We start from the raw sequence: 19,767 nt of genomic DNA on the forward strand, positions 1-19,767 counted from the left end.
TACTTATAATATTTTAAAAAACATGGTTTCAGTATTCAAAAAAGATCAATCTTATAACACTATACTTATATCAAAGTCTACTTTTCTAGATTTTTAAGTTGGCAAAGGTTTTTATTACTACGGTGATATCTATTTTTACTTGCTTTTCTATACTTATTAAAGTCAGGTTTGTTAATTTGTCTTGACCCATTATTGAGCGCAGATAATTTTTGATCAATTTAAGTTTAGAAAAAGACTTTCGCTCCTTCGGCTACTGTTACTGGAAGTGAGACAATATAACTCAAAATATCGAGTGGAGTTGTGCTAACTCATGGAATAGATCTTCACCATCTATATCAGATCTATTTCCATGCGCTATTTTTTTTTGTAAATTTAAACACTGCGTGTTTTTTAAGTTTTCTTAGGAGTTTCTCCAACTCAATATATTTTCCAAGAAAGAACAAATATCCTAAAAAATATAATGTTCCCTCAACATTTTAAATCTTTTACTTAATTTTCCAACGGCAATGTTTAATAAATAATAAGATAAGTTAATTTTAAAATTTGTTTTTGGGTCTAAAAGAGGCTCGTTTGCAGCCTCGTAAATGAAATATTTTTTTCGGGGACGTGGACGAACAGTACATAAAATGTCAGTACGGTTGTTGGATAAATCTTTACTAACTTGATCCAGCACCTTAACAACTTCCGAAATAATAATATCGCTCGTTTGCAAGGTTTTGCTGACAGTATTAAACTTTGCTAAAATATTGTACCATGTCACGACAGAACAGATAAATTTAAAGTTCTTTATTTTGTTATAAATGAGCCATTGTCGTATTTGTTGTTGTCAAAAATTAAATATAATGCACTATAAATATTCCCCATATTAACACGAAGTATTTTTAATCTCAATTCTACTCTTCCATCGCGTATTTGAAAGCGGTTTTAATGTAATAGAATAGTGGGTATCTCATTCATTATGATTATGACATTCCACCGTAATATTGAGGCGCAAAAAAAACATAAATTTCTTGAACAATCGAAAAAAATTTTGTTATTTCCAATGAGCACTTATCATTTAGCCCTAAATTCAGGCTGTAAACCGCACAAGGAACACAAAATGCACGAGGATTCATGTTTAAATTTTTTTGAAGGCCAATATTTTTCCTCTCATATTTGCTCCATTATCATACCCTTGGCCTCGTAAATTATCTAAATCAATGTTCATTAATTTCAAAAATTCTAACAAATAATAGTATGCTAACCCTTGTCCGGTAGTATCGGTAACCGGTAAAGAAACCTAGAAAATGCTTTCTAACTTCGGCAAGCTTTGTTGACGAATTGAGATAAACAAACCTAACAACAATAGTAAGTTGTTTTAAAAGATCAACAATTGTGCATTTAATTTTTTCACCAATTACACTTATCAATTCATTTTAATTATGTCCACGAAAATGAGGCATATGATGCTGAACACTTTGAATTCGTGCAATGTGTTCTGATAGCGCATTATCAAAATTGGAAATTCATTCGATTAATTTTAAAAAGTTACCGTTATCCGATTCATACAAACTTTTACTGGTTCCCCTTAATGGTAAATTTTGTCCTGCTAAAAATCACCCCCTAATTAGCATCCTAAATGAAATTAATCATTACCGCTTCAGAAGTTACTTTATTTACTTATATATTGTTTAAACGATCTGTAAATTTCGCCGGTTCTAAGTGTTTATTCTTGAAAGGACTGTAGTTGAAAGGACTTAAACGAGTCTCTAATCACGAGTGTATGCAAATTTTGAACAGCTATATCTCAACCAATTTTTATCCTACAGAAAAACAAAAAAAGTTATCGTCACTCGACATTCAAAATAGTGTAAGCGTCGCCTTCTCGAAATTATTGTCGGAATAATCTAAATGGGTTTCATATGTCTTTTGCATATCGTAGGTGTAGTAAGCATTAATAGCCTTTGTAAAAAATACCGAAAATGCACTTGTACTCGTATATGTTTGGTATTTGTAGTTTTTTTAACGACAAGAAGCGCAAGTTTGAGCCTGGCAAGTGTTCGGCTTGCGCCCTTTGGACTTGGCGCCCGGGTGCCTCGCACCCCTTGCACCCCCGGGTTGAGACGGCCCCGGGGACGACCGAGGAAAAGATGGTCAGACAATGTCAATTGAGGCTAAAAACCAAAGTAAAACAGGCATTCAGCCTATTTATGAAGTCATAGGCGTAACCAGGGGGGGTTTTGGGGGTTATAACCCCCCCCCATTGGGATGTACTTTGAGCTCTATACGCTTAACACCATAGCCCTCAGAGACCTTCCAGTAGTTGTAACCCCCCCCCTTAGGATCATCCTGGTTACGCCTATGTATGAAGTAGGAAGAAGAAAGAAGAAGTTTAGTCAAAACGGAATCAAAAGAATCAGAAGACGACATTTTGCTAGACGTTGTAGATTCAACTGACAAAGTTGAAGGATTTTGCGCATTACTATTCACGCGCGAGATAACCGCGCAGATCGGCGCGAATTGCCCGTAAACGGAAACCTGTTTCCATTGTGTTTGTGCCCTTATAATATTCCTCTTTATAAAATCCAATTTCATATTGTTTTGTATATCTTATTACGTAAAACCATGTAAAACTTCGATTTACGATATTGCTTATGACATTATTATAGGTTACATTTTTACCACGTAAAGAATCTTTTACTGGAATACAAATTTGTTTTATAGGTGTTTGGAAACCATCACCACATAGACATACGATACTGTCTCACAAAATAAAAAAACCGACACGCTTATAAAGTTACGAGAAAGACGCAAGAGATCGCAAAGGTTTTTTCGAGATAATATGCGACGCGACTTTTATTGGCAACATGATGCCGAGAAATTCATCTCCGATAATCGAGAAGGAAGTGTTGTGCACGTATCAGGTAAAGAATACTCGTAGTTGTTAACAAAATAACGAAGTAATAATTACTTATTTACTAAAAATGGGACGTATTTATGTCCTCTGGTTTCGGTGAATATATAATGTGCAACACTAAATAAGTGTTTCTAACTCAACCATTATCATTAACAATAATTACTTAAACAGTGGTATCTGGTTTCATTTGCATTTAGTACTGTCGCCAGGGGAGATACAAGCTCCTTTATTTAGATGGACTTACCCACGTTTTTTATATTATTTGACCCGTAGAATTTTTTTGGGTAACAGTTCGTCCGGATGTCGATAAGATTGTTATAAACAATAAATTTGCAAAATTACAAAAAGCTATTTTTTGCAAAACAAAACATTTTTTTGTATTTTTTGGGCCATTCTAAGCAAAAAATGTCCCTAAGTTTTTTCGTAGGATGCATAGTTTTCGAGATAAAAGCGGTTGAACTTTCAAAAATAAAAAAATTTCAATTTTTGAACCCAAATAACTTTTTATTAAAAAATAAAATAGCAATTCTGCTTACAGCATTTGAAACTTCAAGTCAAATTATACCGGTTTTAATTATACGCATTGCTAAAAATTAATTTTTTTATTGTTAAACAAATCTATGAACAGATAGTGTTTGAGTGTTGTGACGAGTACCCAATGCATGCGTTTTAATGCGTGCTACGTAGAAATTGCCTGTTTGCAGCAGCTGGCACTTGTACCTACATATAGGTATCTGGCATTATATATGCAAACATAATACAAAATTGATCTATTTTTTGTAAATTTCAGTCATTTTCAGGGTCAGGGGGGGCATTTGCCCCCCCCCCCCTCTATCAAATGACGCCCTGATAGCTTTGTTTAACAATAAAATAATTAATTTTTAGCAATGCAAATAATCAAAAGCGGTTAATTTGACTTGAACTTTCAAATGCTGCAAGCAGAATTGCTATTTTATTTTTTAATCAAAAGTTATTTGGGTTCAAAATTGCCATTTTTTGAAAGTTCAACTGCGTTTATCTCGAAAACTATACATCTTACGAAAAAACTGGTAAGGGCATTTTTTGCTTGGAATAACCCAAAAAAAATAGTTTGTTTTGCAAATAATCGCTTTTTTGGAATTTTGCAAGTTTTTTGTTTATAACAATCTTATCGACATCCGGACCAACTCTTACCCAAAAAATTCGTGTTCTAAGGATCAAAATACATAAAAAGCTTGGGTAAGTCCATCTAAATAAAGGGGGCTGATATATGGCGACAGCACTAATAATTATTAAATGCGTTGTTCAAGTTAAAGCTTCATAATATTACTAGTATAACAAGTAAAATAGAAATTATTGCTGCGTACTCGTATTATTGAAAAGCTCATTTATTATTATCAAATAAACTATAATACGTTTATATTTTTGTTGTATGTAGACCAACTCTATAACATTTCCTTTCTTGTGCAAAAATTTTGTCAATTTTAACTGTTTCAATTATGGTAGTCCATTTTCTTGAGTCCTGAGGTAACTCGTAGTCTCTTCTACCTGGAACAAAAACAATACTTGAGCATATGACTTACGGATATAAATAATATATAAGAATCTATAAAATTTACCACAATGAGATCAATCATTAGTGTAATAAGTTAATGAACCTACTATACTTTATTTCACGTTAGCGAAGATAGCTCCATGCATTTTTTACGAACGATAGAAACGCGCCGATGCCACGCCGTACTGATTAAACATAATCGTATATCGGCAGTCGAGTGGCCACCCGTGCGCGAGAGGTTTGTCAACACTGATCTACAAAATCGTAACGTTCTATTCTTAACGTGAAATAAAGTATAGCAAGATCATTTAACGTGGTCATAATCAGTACATACCATAAAGCCAGTGTAAAACCAATAATGACATATGCATCAGAAACAAGACCCGCAGAAATGAGAGTACTGAGAAGAATTACAGGAAATACGCTGAGAGATCGAAAGAGGTGTGAAGACATTAGAAGAAAATGTAACGTACAGTGTATAAAAACGAATGGACACTAAATAGAAAAAAAGAATGGAATAACCACATAAGCAGGGTGGGAGAGACACGTGTGGTCAAAATAGCAAGAGATAAATCACCAATCGGTAGAAGAAGTATCGGCCTACCGCGCAAAAGATGGAGTGACAACCTTCCATAGAGGTATCAATCCGCCAATGAACAAGCAGAATTGGTCATAAATACGAAATAGAAGAAGAGATAAAAAATGAGTTAATTTGGAATGTGGTAACTACATACATAAGTCGATACGTAAATATTTTTGCCACTCAGTGTATTAAAATTAATATACGTCAGTATTGTATTAGAGCAGTGGTCGGCAAACTTTTTAGCCAAAGAGCCAAATATGAACATTACAAAAATTTAAAAAAATGGGAGCCAAATCTGCTTGTTCAGCAAACTTTTATCACACTAAATAAAACTAAAGGGTCTAGTCGAGTGAAAAATGCTCACAGCGATATTCCAAAAATAAAAAAACCACATGTTCTACACATAGGCGTAACCGGGGGGGTGGAGGGTTATAACCCCCTCCCCATTGGGATGTACTTTGAGCTCTATACACTTAACAACATACTCCTCGGAGACCTTCCAGTAAAAAAGTATTCGATTTTCGAATCCTTTTAGGATCGAAACTCGAAAAAAAGTTTAAATCCCTTTAAAGTTTAAATTTAAAATATTATTGCGCTTTCCGTGGATATTTGTACCATAGCCGCATCTAAGGAGCCAAAGGGCGTTGATTGAATAATACCGAATTGCGTGTTTTCAATCAACGATTAGAAGTAGTAGCATTATGTACGTGTCTGATTTAAAGCGGCCCGTACACGATCAGTATTATTGACAGTATTTGCAAGTAATAACAGTATTATTGACCGTGTAATGAAACAGTAATAACTATTGACGCGATATTGACGAAATATCTAGATGTTCTGATATTCGCCATTAGAACAAGTAAGGATCTGTGAAAAAACGTCTATTTTTGGATGTGAGAGGTGGCATTCGGATTTTTGCAGATAAAGTTAGGTGACACGTTCGATAATAATAATTGACTTATGCTCCTTTTCAAATATGCCCGGAACATTAATAAAAAAATTAAAATATTTAAAAATTTCGAAAAACGATTTTTTTCTGCTTTCTTTGCTTATAACTTTAAAACGATTCGTTTTGGAACAAAGTCGTACAGAAATAAAATAAAGATAATTGAATTTTGTATGATATACGACTGGTCAAAAATGTCTAACGTATTACCTTTTGTGCAATATAGCAATAAATACAAAATAAGGGGGCAAAATACGCCTGTTGTTATTCAATGATTTTAACCACTTTGATGGCACTTAGAACCTTAGTAATTCGCTTAGGAAATTCTTTGTAACATGCTTAAACCGTGTACCAAATTTCATTAAAATTGACCTAATAGATTTTGCATAATAAATTTGAAATCTAAATGTTTTTAAAAAAGTTCAATTTTTTTTAAAATCTTTCTGAACAAAAAGTAGACCATTTGGAAGTTGGCTAATTTTTTTACATATAAAGAGGTGCTCTACCTATCTAATACACTTTACAGAATTAAAATCGGATTATTTAAGGGGCCTCAGCAATGTTTTAAACTTATAAACAATTTTTCGGCTCATAAACAAATAGCTTTGTTTAATAATAAAAAAAATAATTTTTAGGAATGCAAATAATTAAAACTTTCAAATACTGTCAGCAGAATTGCTATTTTATTTTTTAATCAAAAGTTATTCGCGTTCAAAAATTGCAATTTTTCGATTTTTTGAAAGTTCCACACTGCGTTTATCTAGAAAACTATGCATCCTACGAAAAAACTTGTAAGAACATTTTTTGCTTAGAATTACCCAATAAATACAAAAAAAATGTTTTGTTTTGCGAAAAATCGATGTTATGTAATTGCTCAAGTTCTTTGTTTATAACAATCTTATCGACATCCGGATCAACTGTTACCCAAAAAAATCGTGTTCTACGGGTAAAAAAAATACATAAAAATCTTGGGTAAGTCCATCTAAATAAAGGAGCCCGTAGCACCCCCTCCTGGCCACAGCACTAATTTGTTTATAAGCCAAAAAATTGTTTATAACTTTAAAACATTGCTGAGGCTGTTTAAATAATCCGATTTCAATTCTATAAAGTGCATTAGATAGGTGGAGTGCTTCTTTATATGTAAAAAAATTAACAAATCTTTGTATGTTCTAGTTTTTGTTGTGCAAGATTTTAAAAAATTTTAATTGTTTAAAAAAAGTTTAGATTGCAAAATTATTATTCAAAATCTAGTAAGTGAATTTTAATGAAATTTGGTGTACGGTTTTAGCACATTACAAAATTTTTCTAAGCGAATTAGGAAGATTCCAAGTGTAACCTAAGTGATGAAAAATCATTGAATAAGGACAGGCTTGTTTTGTTCCCTTATTTTATATTTATTGCTATTTTGCAGCAAGGGTGATAAATTAAGACATTTTTAACCAATCGCATCTGATAGAAAATTTAAGTATCTTTGTTTTATTCCTATACGACTTTGTTCCAAAATGAATCGTTTTAAAGTTATAAACAAAAAAAGTAGAAAAAAAATCGATGTTATTCGAAATTTTTAAATATTTGAATTTTTTTATTAATGTTCCGGGCATATTTGAGAAGGAGCATAAATCAATTATTATTAACGAAGTTATCACCCAACTTTATCCGCAAAAATCTGAATGCCACCTCTCACATCCACCTAAAAACAGATCCTTACTGGTCTACATCAGTATTTTAACAATGGAGAGGATACTGGCAGTATTACTGTAACTGTAATCGTGTAAGGGCCCCATAAGAATCTATTGACACTGACTGACACAAGTATAATATGCTACAAAAAATGCACGAGTATGTTCGATAATTGTTCTCAGATTTTTTTAAAATGGCGATATTCCATTAATCTCTTTAAGCGTGTTAATGATGAATTGTACTTTCTACAACAATATTTAAATTTTTACATTAAATATATTAAAGAGGTATCTAATGCAAATCACGGCAACCACCAATTATGTACCATGATTAAAATAAAATAATATCTTAACTAATTTGTTGCTTGTTAACAAGTCCTCAATTACTTCAAATTAGAAGTGAATTTCATCAGTTGGGTTTGAACCATACAATTAAATATATTATTATTATTTTTATAATAATACACTACGAAGCTATTCTTGCGGTTTTATCTATAACTTTTAGTAACACTCAAATTAAAATTTTACACTTTTTAAATATCGGAAGAAAGATGGTCTTGGAAATAACTCAAGTAGATCTAATTGCAGAAGAGGAAAATGTGAAATTAGTTTTGTAAGTTGCAAATATGTTAAAAATTGTAAGAAATACAAAAAATGACAATATTTGAAAAGAAAGCCAATAGTAGGGGCTGTAGGGGAGCATTGGATGCTGAATTTGCAATTACTAAAGGGTCATGAGAACTTATTGGGTTGTGAAGATTAGGTACTAACACCAAAAAAAGTTTAAGTTAAGTTTTCCATTTTAGTAGGAATTTTCCATTTTTTAATTTAATTTTCCATTTTCAAAAACCATTGTTTTCGCTTATGGCGCCATTTATCCATAATTCGAATTAAATTTACATATTTTTACGTAAGGAATCCAAATTTGCAATAAAAAATGGGGGTTTCTATTTAATATTTTAAAGTAACGTATCCACATCTTCTCTGCGGGAGTCGTGTTTATTGTCATTCGATAGATTTTTGAAAAATATTGAACATGTATTTTTCAGTTTTTCAATCTGATGTTTATTTCGCGAAATATCGCGGGGTATCCGATGGTAGTTACGACCCTGATATGAGCATGGCTTTAGAATCTAAAGCCGACGAGATCTAAAGTCGAGAAAACACAGGATCTCGCTAATCTAATGCTTAGCTTCAACTTTAAATCTCTTGAGGAGAGCAGTCTTCTCATTTTGTTGAAATTTGTCCTAACCTTTCGTATTCTGATTTTGATTTCCTGGAAGTAATCATTTGTGGAATTAATCATTGTTCCAAGATATGCGTATTTGCCCATTCGTTCGGTTCACAGAAAGATATTCAGAATATAAGTTTATTAGCATTTGCAAGAGAATACGTCCGTGATCTACTACACCCTTGTGAATGCTTATATTTCCTTTGACAGGGAGACTTCGAGTTTTATTTTTGGCGTTTATTCTTGAAATACTATCCATCAAAGGCCATAGCGGGATAAATGTTAAAATCTGCACTCGGCTGGATTCCTATTTGGGATAGACCACTCAAAGTACATATTTGAAAAACCCCAAATTTTTAACTCCCTAGGCGGCCCTAGAAGTCCCCTATGTCAAAAGATGGGTTTTGAAAAAAAAATCCCTGAGCGATCCTTTGCTTTAAAAAATCTAAAAAAATTCATGAACATACATTTTCATGCCCACAAATTTATTGGATCAAAATTGAGGAAAAATATTTAAATTTTTCAAAAAAAAATTTAAGGTAATTAGGTAATTTTTGGCAAACTTCTAAATAATTAGCTTTCGTGTATTTTTTCCGTTTTTTTTTTCATTTTTTTAATGGATTTTTATTGGATCAAAATTGAGGAAAAATATTTAAATTTTTCAAAAAAAAAATTTAAGGTAATTAGGTAATTTTTGGCAAACTTCTAAATAAAGCTTTCGTGTATTTTTTCCGTTTTTTTTTTCATTTTATCCTTTTTAGAAGTTTGACAAAAATTACCTTCATAACGTAATTTTTTTTTAATTTAAATATTTTTCCTAAAAATATCAGTGTTTGTGGGCATGAAAATGTATGCTAATGAATTTTTTCAGATTTTTAAAGTCAAGGATAGCTCAAGAGTTTTTTTTTCAAAAAAACACATTTTTTGCAATAGGGGATCCCTGTGGCTACCTAGGGAATTTGGCTGAGGGAGTTTTTAAATATATGTACTTTCGAGTGCCCAATCCAAATTAAGAATATATCCGAGTGCAAATTTGACCATCTTATCCTTATAGCCTTAATCGTTAGTCTTATGGTTAGTATTTTACTAAATTACTCAAACAAAACATTGAGATGCATTATTGAACGACAGTTTTTCATATTTGAGTTATGTAAAAACGACCTTTTTATGTAGAATGATTATTTCATTCATAGGAGATTCTGACCAATAGAAAGCTACAGAAATCTGAATTAAATCGATAATTTTTGATAATCTCCCGTCGTTAAGTATATTACGTCAGATGCCCTTCGTTGCTACGAAAAAATACATTCAGTGACATTAATGACAATTAATGTTTTAAAAATTATAAAAGTGATGACTTTCAATCGTCAAATATTTATAAAAACTGTGTGTTTAATGGTACTTACATAAATAAATTACAATAAAATTTTGGTTTTGAACAGTTTTATTCATGAAATAATCGCAACAAATTGCACTCGACCTCTGAAATTAATATAGAATTTTTGCTCTCGTGACACTTTGACATAATTTCACTCGCCTTCGGCTCGTGAAATTAAAACTGTCAAAAGTGTCACTCGGGAAAAATTCAATAATTTCAGAGCTCTTGTGCAATTACTACTGATAATTACTGACTCATTCCAGTGTTGGAAATTTTCTTTTTCTCCATTATTCGATTCAAATTGATATTACGGAACCATAATTCAATAGTAAAGTCTAGTAATACGTTACTGGTCATTAAAAATGAAATTAGCGATGCGTCTTTCCACAATGAGATGTAACACCGGATTTTATGATCATAAATTATTGTCATAACTGCTCTAGGAAGTCGCTTACGAATTTTAAAAAACAATAGATAGCGTAGTTATTATACAACAATAGAACGAACAATATGAAATATGATGAGCTATTAATTCCAATTTTTACAATAAAATCTGTTTTAGAGTTGCATTGTTTTGATATGCTGTAGCATATAATGCGAGCATCGCATCGGTCGATAAATACATTCTTTTTAACATCCCATTTATTTACAGTCTGTAATAATGATTACAAGTAAACTGTTTAATTAAATTACAAGGGACTTGCAGGAGACTGCCCAGTGACAACATATTAAATCATAATTTTAGCGATAAAATTATTTGTGTCTTTGTGATAAATGTCTATAATACAATAGGTAATTAAGAATTTTTGAAATTCAAAATCTTGTTGGTAGGTCGCTTTGAGTATGGTGCTTTAAGGCCCGTTTTCACGCTACGTCTTATTGTACGTTTTGTGTGATAGGACAAATCCTGTACAATAAAATGTGGCGTGTAAACAGCAAAACGTACGTTTTGTCGAATCGAAAAATGTATAGGATTTGTCCTATCACACAAAACGTACAATAAAACGTAGCGTGAAAACAGCAAAACGTACGTCTTGTCGAATCGAAAAAATTAAATCCGCTTGACGATTTAATTAAAACAGGAATTATGACAGGTGATATAGCAGTCTGATTTTTGCATGAGAGTTTAATGAAAGAGTAACAAATCAATTGGAAGTTGTGTCGGACAAAATACATATGACGTTTTCGTGGTCTGACCGTTCCAAATTTTTAACCTGTTCCACAATTAAAACTTCCCCTGTTTCAGTGTTCCCATATATCAAAGTTTGTCCGACTAGACACCCTTAAGCTATTAACACTATTAACAAATTTTCAGCTTGCTATTAATCAACTTTTCTTTCATACGCGGGATCCAGACCTATTAACTTTTTGGCAATAGAAAATTTACCGTTTTTTGATCATCATTTTTTGTTCATATATATATATATATATATATATATATATATATATATATATATATATATATATATATATATATATATATATATATATATATATATATATATATATATAACCGGTTCTATAGCGTTCTATGCCTTCCGGTACCCAATCGCCAAGCCTGTCGATCTAGCCAGTCTCTTTCTTGAAGATTTCTTTCTGACATGGCTTTTGTAATTCCTTGTTTCCAGGAGGTCGGTGGCCTTCCTCTTTTCCGTTTTTCTGGCGGTATCCATCTCATTGTAATTTTTGGTAATCTTTCATCTCCCATTCGTTGGACGTGTCCATACCAAGTAAGTTGGTTTCGTTGTACCTCGTCCACTATTGTTTTCTGCTTACCTACTTTTTCTCTGATCTGTTCATTTCGAACATGGTCCCATCTCGATATAGGGCTTTTCATTCACAGTCATTTGTTTCGAGCTTCGGTCATATGTTGTATAATCCGTGTATATTAATATTATATACGGATTCTACGACATTTGACAGAAGCTCGAAACAAATGACAATCGATGAAAAGCCCTATTCTGGCAGATCTTCTAAAAAAATCCATTTCAGTAGTAAGCAGCTTATTTTCGGATTTTTTGGTCATTTGCCACACTTCGGAGCCATACGTTAAAATTGGTTTCAGAATAGCGTCGTAAATCCTCATTTTTGTATTTAAATTTATGTTATGTTGCCATAAGACAGGGTTTAGGGCTCTAGTAACCTTTCTAGCCTTCGTCACTCTATCATCTATACTGGATTCCGTTCTTCCACTATTTGTTAATTTAATCCCTAGATATATATACTCTGTACAACCCCTGATGTAGTCACTTCCGTCAAGATCTAGGTCCTCTTGTTGTATTTGGTTACCGATGTGTAGATATTGTGTTTTCTTTATGTTTACCTCTAAACCCCATTTCCTGTATTCTTCCATTAATTTTCTTGTCATATATTCTAAGTCTTCCTTATCTTGGGCAACTACCACCTGGTCGTCTGCGTAGTTCAAAGTGTATAATGTTATGTCTCCGATTGGTATACCCATACCACTGCATTTCTGCTTCCAAAGTCTGAGAGCACCGTCGGTATATATATTGAAAAGAATGGGAGATAAGCAGCATCCTTGTTTAAGGCTTTTTGTTACTTGGAAGCTAGATGACAGATGGTTACCTCTCTTTACCCTTGACATAGAATCTTTATAGAGGCATTGTATGGCTTTGATGACAGTTGCAGATATGTGTGTATTGTCCCAAACCTCCCACAATTTTTTCACGGGCACTGTGTCATATGCTTTCGTTAGGTCGACAAAAAGTATATGTGTGTCTTGTCCACGTTCTAGTCTTTTTTCCATAACCTGTGTTAGGCAGAATATATTATCAATCGTAAATCGACCGGCCCTGAAACCACACTGTTCTTCGGATTCATAGGGTTGATATTCTTCGCAAATAATGGTTTTCAGTATTCTGCCATATAAACGGCTCATTGTGCTTGTTACAGTTATTCCCCTATAACTGTTGACATCACTTTTACTTCCCTTTTTGTGTATTGAAGAGATCCAGCCCTCTTTCCAGCTTTTCGGAACTTGTTCTCCGTTAATAATTCTGTGAAGGAATTCTGTGATCATTCGGATTAATTTCTTTGAACCTGATTTTATTAGTTCTGCGGGAACATTGTCAGGGCCAGGTGCGCGACCATTTTTTAATTGTGAGATAGCTTTCTGTACCATTTCTATTGTTATTGTTATTTCTTCACCTTCTACGGTTACTGGATTTGATTCTTCTTGTATGTATTGTGGGCGGTCTTCAGTCAGCAAAGATTTATAATGCTGTTCCCATGTATTTGTTGTTATGTTGTCAAGCCTTACATTTTCTGTTGTATCTGACCTCAACGTTTTGATAAACCTCCACGACTTTCTACTTCTCCTACCACCTATATATGTTTCCAACTCATTACATTTCTTTTCCCATGAATCATTTTTTTATCTGCCATACGTCCTGTTTAAATTTTTTGAGGGCGTTTCTGTATTTTTCCTTGTCTTCTATCCGGCCAGTGTTTAACCATTTTTGGTATAGTTTATGTTTATTTTCTTTTTGTGTTTGTAGATGTTCGTTCCACCAGCTATTACCTTTATGTATTCTATTTTCTTTTATACCTAGCGCCTCTTTGGCGGCTTGGTGTATACTTGAAATAATGTGTTGGTGTACGTTTTCTATGTTTTGTGTCAGTGTTCCTTCATCCAATATATTATCTAGTCGGCTTCTGAATAGCATTTTTGTACTGTGGTGTTCTAAACTTTCTAGATTATATCGAACCGCTTCAATTTTCTCTCCATTCCCTGAGTCTGAGACACCCTGTTTCTGTTGGGCCCATGAAGGTAGTATTATTTTGGATTTTATCAAGTAATGGTCACTTCCTGTTTCTGCTCCTCTGTATGCTCTAACATCAAGGATTTTCAGTTTAGTTTTTTGGGCCACAATTTTTTGTTCATAACTATGTATATTATCAAAATCGGCTGCAGGAAACGTATAGGTTATTATTATAGATGTCCATACTACTCAAAAAATTGGTTTCCGCCTGGAGGGGGTTGTGTCACCAACAGGATATTTTTTCCTTATTTCTCTGAACTAATTTCGAAATTAAAATTTTGAAAAAAGCACAAAGTTTTTGCCTTGTTCACATAAGTTTCTCCATAATGCATATGATTAAATTTAAACAACTATGATGTTTTTGAAAGATTCAATTTTTCATTTAGAAGAGCAGAAAAGTACTTACCCGATCGTGCAATCGTCTCATACCTGAGGATTAAATTTGCGACTGGCGCGGCGCTTGTAATAAAATTATTTAGTATCGTTCGCGATAACGACTCTGTACTAGTCCAGGATTACTTCGCATGCGCACTTTAAAAAAGAGCGTTCGCGGTAATCGAGTTCTGAACTGCTAGTCCGGGATTTTGTCAGATTTGTCGTTCGCGGTAACCGAACTGCGAGTTCGGAACCAGTCCAACCGATCCTTGATATCTGAAGCGAACTCGGAGTCCGAGTATGCGCAGTAGGAATTTCAAAATACTTACAAACATTTCTATATTGTTTTGTACTAAACACCTGATTTGTAGCGGTGTTTGCTTTTCATTCTGTGTTTATTTCATTTTCATTTGTTTTTAATACTGTGGTTTAACTCAAATGTTTAGAAATTTATTGATTGTGATTGTCAATAAAATCTTTTTTACATGCTTTGATGTATAATTTTTACAGTTTAATATGATCATAAACAAATAAAACATTTTTTAATATGAAGGTATATGTACTAAATACTGTGTGTCTTTAAAGTTCATTATTTATTTTATTTGTGATACAAAAATAACCAATGTTTAATGTAAAATGTACTATGTACTTAAAAATGAATAAAATAACGTAGGTATATCGGGTATATCTATGGAATCTTTATTAGACGAGGATACTCTAATATAATATTAATAAACATTACCTAATATGGACGTTAATATTAAAATATTAATATTAAAATATTAAAAATACTACAGTAATATTTTGTATTTTGACAACGGCACCCGATTTGGGCGTCGAAACGTTAATAAAATTATTTTTTTCATTTTAATTGTGGCTTATTTCCCATATAAATAATTAATCTTAAAAATACTCCATGTAATTAATAACAATTATGCAATAGGTACCAGTAACCAGTATAATAGAACAAATTTTTTTCTTAGAAAAAATATTTGGATGTTTTAATATTATGGTCTCGTAGCTTATTAAAGCCACTAAAACTTATAACAATGAAATATTTCATTAAAATATGCCTATTCATACTATAAACATATCTGGTTGATCTGATCTAGTAAAATGTTCAGGCAAATCTGAATTAAAATAACAAATTCATCAAAATAAGATGAATACATAAAAACTAGGTTATGATAGTGTTAAGGACTAGTTCTAAATTCGTTCGCGGTGTAAATCAATCCTGAACTGATTCTGAACCGCGCTTGCGTACAACCCGAGTACTAAGAGAATTCGTAACTAGTCCTGGAGTTGTCCAGGATCGTTACCGCGAACGAAGCTTATATTGTTTTGTGCTTTAAACAGCTGATTTGTAGCGGTGTTTGCTTTTCATTATGTGTTTATTTCATTTGTTTTTAATACGGTGGTTTAACTCAAATGTTTAGAAATTTATTGATTGTGATTGTCAATAAAATCTTTTTTACATACTTTGATGTATAATTTTTACAGTTTAATCTGATCATAAACAAATAAAACATTTTTTAATGTGAAGGTATATGTACTAAATACTGTGTATCTCTTTAAAGTTAAATATTTATTTTATTTGTGATACAAAAATAACCAATGTAATGTAAAATGTACTACTTGAAAAAATGAATTAAATAACATAGGTAATAAATATCTATGAAATCTTTATTAGACTAGGATACCCTAATATAATATTGATAAACAATACATGATATATGTAGGTATTAGAAATATTAAAAATACTCCATGTAATTAATAACAATTATATACAATACCAGTAACCAGTACAAGAGAACAAATTTTTTCTTAGAAAAAATATTTGGGGAATGTTTTAATATGGTCTCGTAGCTTATTAAAGCCACTAAAACTTATAACAATAAAATATTTCATTAAACCATGCCTATTCATACTATAAACATATCGCACCTTTAATAATAAAGTGGCACAACTCAAAATTCTTAAATTTTGAGTTTTAGTCATAAAACGACCGAACATAGTGCCCTCTATTGATCTAATGCTAACACATGTTAAAATCGGACACCCCTGTAGGTAGATTTCTGCTTGGGTCAGTTTAGTACCGCACTGTTTCACTTTGGCGGTTCAGTCATAAACTGATCGGTTTTAGAGTTACTTCAGCAGCGAAAGGAAGAACATCGTCGATCGTTGAAATATTCAGAATTGTGTCAGTTTATTACTTAAAGTCAAGGTACGTAATTTTTTTATTTTAATCATAAACAGTGATATTCGTAGTTGTATCAGTTTATTGCTCAAAATCCTTTAAATATGGTAGAACTTCTACCAATTATGTCAGTTTATTATCAAATATTTAGCATAAAGAGTAAAAAGCGCATTCGCCAACCAAGTAAATGGAAACAGAATACAGCAAAAAGATTAAGCAATTCTGGTAAGTCTAATGTTTCAATGTCTAAATATAAAAGAGTTGTTGAGGCTCGAAGTATTAAACCACCTTGCCTTGAGAAATGTCGGCTAAAGTGCAGGAAGAAAATCAGTGAGGATGCAAGAAATATAATTTTTAACAAATTTTGGGAGCTGACAGATATTAGGTAATAAACAGAGATTATTTATTAATTCTAATACTAAAGATCTCATACCAAGGTTCAAATATACGAATGCTGCAAATCCAAGAATTAACAATAAGGCATTTTTCTTTACTATTGATGACGAACAAAGAAAAGTATGTAAACTTTTTTTTAAATATTTTGAGCATTACGGATCTTATGGTACGAACAACTTTTAAAAAAGTAGACCAACATGGCTTCATAAAAGATGATAACCGAGGAACGCATGGCAGTCATACCGAAATTAGTGGAAAACTTGTACAAGATATAAAAGATCACATTAATTCGATACCATGTATCGAATCCCACTATCTCAGAACTAATACTTCACGTGAGTATATCGATGGGGGAAAAGTGTAGCAGAACTTTTCAGAGACTTTAAAGAGAGTCAAATACAGAAAAATAGATCATTTGGCAAATACTGTACATTAAGGTTTTTACGACTCATTTTAATATAGGGTTTTTTAAGCCCAAGAAAGATCAGTGTGATCTGTGTCTTTCTTATAATAATACAAATGAGGAAGCAAGACAAAACATACTTAAACAATACGAAACACATCTTGAAGAAAAAGAGTTGTGTAGGAAAGAAAAATATATTGATCGCCTTCATATAGAAGACAATAAAAAAAGTTGTTATTTATGACTTGTAGGTAGTGCTTTCGTGTCCAAGGGGTGATATATCTGCGTTTTATTACAAGTCGAAACTTAAAGCATATAATTTTACTTTGGTTGAACGAAATAAAATAGATCCAAATAATGAAAAATAAGCAAGCCTATAGTGATGTTCATTGTTTCTATTGGAACGAAAGAGATGCAAAACGTGGTTGCAGTGAAATCGGTTCTTCTTCTATACTATAATGAAGTATTTTGAAATATCCAAAAATGCCAACTTTTCAGAGAGAGAACCGGAAGTAACCTTTTTCTCGGACAACTGCTGTGGACAAAATAAAAATAAAATTATTGCCACCTTATATTTATATGCAGTAACTCTAAAATATTAAAGTTATAACACATAAGTTTCTGATTAAGGGTCATAGACAATGTGCATAGTCTAATTGAAAAATAGATTAAAAGGAATCTAAAATCTGGCCCCATATATTCGCCCCATCAGTACGTGTCTATAATTAAAACTGCAAAAAAAATTAAGTCCTCCATTAACAGTTCATGAGCTTACTTTTGAGTCATTTATGGATCTAAAAAAGCTTCAAGAAGAATGGGGATACAACTACAATATTAATACTCAAGGAAATACCGTAGTGTGGAACGATATTAAGGTCCTGTTGGTTAAAAAAGGAAATCCATTTAGCCAGTTTTTATAAAACGTCGTATAAACAGGATACTTTTCTTGAAATTAACGTACGAAACAAAAGAAAGAAAATGCCTCTTTTGATGGATATAATTCCAATACGCGCATATGAGAAATAAGATTAGGTGAAAATAAGAAGAAAGATCTCCAAGAGTTAATTGCCAAGAAGCTGATTCCAAATTATTATGCAGAATTTGACAAACTTATGCTTAAATCAATTTTTTTACTGTTGCCAATTTTTTGTACACACTTCTTTCGTGGATGCCCAATGTTTATTTAGTCTACAGAAATAATAATTTTTGTTTGTCTAACCTTTTCGTCTTGTATTTCATGCACCTATGATAAAACCTTTATTAATTTTTGTAGGTACTAAAAACCTAACATTAATTTTAGTGCATTGATGTAGTAGTAAACTGACACATTATATTTTATAACAATAGATAATTTTAAATTAAAATAATAAACAGCAGTATTTCGAAACCGTCCTTATGTTGTAGCTTTACTTTAAATCATAAATTGACACATTTGTTAATAATACTTTCATATTAAAAAAGTTTTTAGTACTAAAGTGACACAAGTTTTTTTTTTACTAAAAATATCAAAATTTCATTTATAACAAAAGTATTACATTACACGAAATTTGCACAGATTACACTGAAAACTACAAGGTTCCTTTCAGTGAAATATATTGTCTCAGAAGTATTATAGGTTCGGCACTAACAACGATACAAAAGAGATAACCCTAATTATAGAAACGTTTTTTGCGTTTTCTGCAAAATCGAATTTTTTGAGTTGTGCCACTTTATTATTAGGGGTGCGATATATCTGGTTGATCTGATCTAGTAAAATGTTTATGCAAATCTGAATTAAAATAACAAATTCATCAAAATAAGATGGATACATAAAAACTAGGTTATAAGAGTGTTATGGACTAGTTCTAAATTCGTTCGCGGTGTAAATCAATCCTGAACTGATTCTGAACCGCGCTTGCGTACAACCCAAGTACTAAGAGAATTCGTAACTAGTCCTGGACTTGTCCAGGATCGTTACCGCGAACGAAGCGATTATTTACAGGGCAAATACCTACATAAAATGGGAATTTAAAACTATGTAATTCTTTCAAATAGGTAGAATAATGGTATTATTTCGGTATCTACTTTACATATTTTTTCTGAGGGTACATCGTTGTTATTATCAACTTCCTAGAAATCACTAATGCCATGTCTATAGTTAACAAGAATGTAAAAATAGCAAGAATGAAAAAAATGGAGTGAGAGTAAAAGGTAGGTAGGTATACAGGCACCAGGCACTTCCAGTTAGTATTTTGATCAGTAAGAATTCGGTCATTCTTGAGAATTTTCATTAGTTTTATATTATAAAAGAATAAGAATTAGGTAGTATAAATATAGTTGTGGTTATTATTATTGTACAATAAATATATTATACACGGCTCACTAAAA

At 32.1% G+C, this 19,767-nt stretch overlaps 1 protein-coding gene across 13 annotated transcripts in view; it reads left to right on the forward strand.

Annotated features, from left to right (window-relative positions):
• Window positions 1-19,767, forward strand: part of LOC114331769 (mitogen-activated protein kinase-binding protein 1) — a 742,485-nt gene that overhangs the window by 507,054 nt on the left and 215,664 nt on the right. For 3 of the 13 annotated variants that reach the window (XM_050645934.1, XM_050645933.1, XM_050645935.1), the window contains exon 2: window positions 2,704-2,903. The exons of the other annotated variants lie outside the window; for them this stretch is intronic. In XM_050645934.1, coding sequence (XP_050501891.1) covers window positions 2,847-2,903 — 57 coding nt within the window. In that variant the 5' untranslated portion in view covers window positions 2,704-2,846. The remainder of the gene's footprint in view (window positions 1-2,703; window positions 2,904-19,767) is intronic. 13 annotated transcript variants of the gene reach the window in all.

This window comes from Diabrotica virgifera, chromosome 3 (genome assembly GCF_917563875.1).
Source record: "Diabrotica virgifera virgifera chromosome 3, PGI_DIABVI_V3a".
Lineage (NCBI taxonomy): Eukaryota > Metazoa > Arthropoda > Insecta > Coleoptera > Chrysomelidae > Diabrotica > Diabrotica virgifera.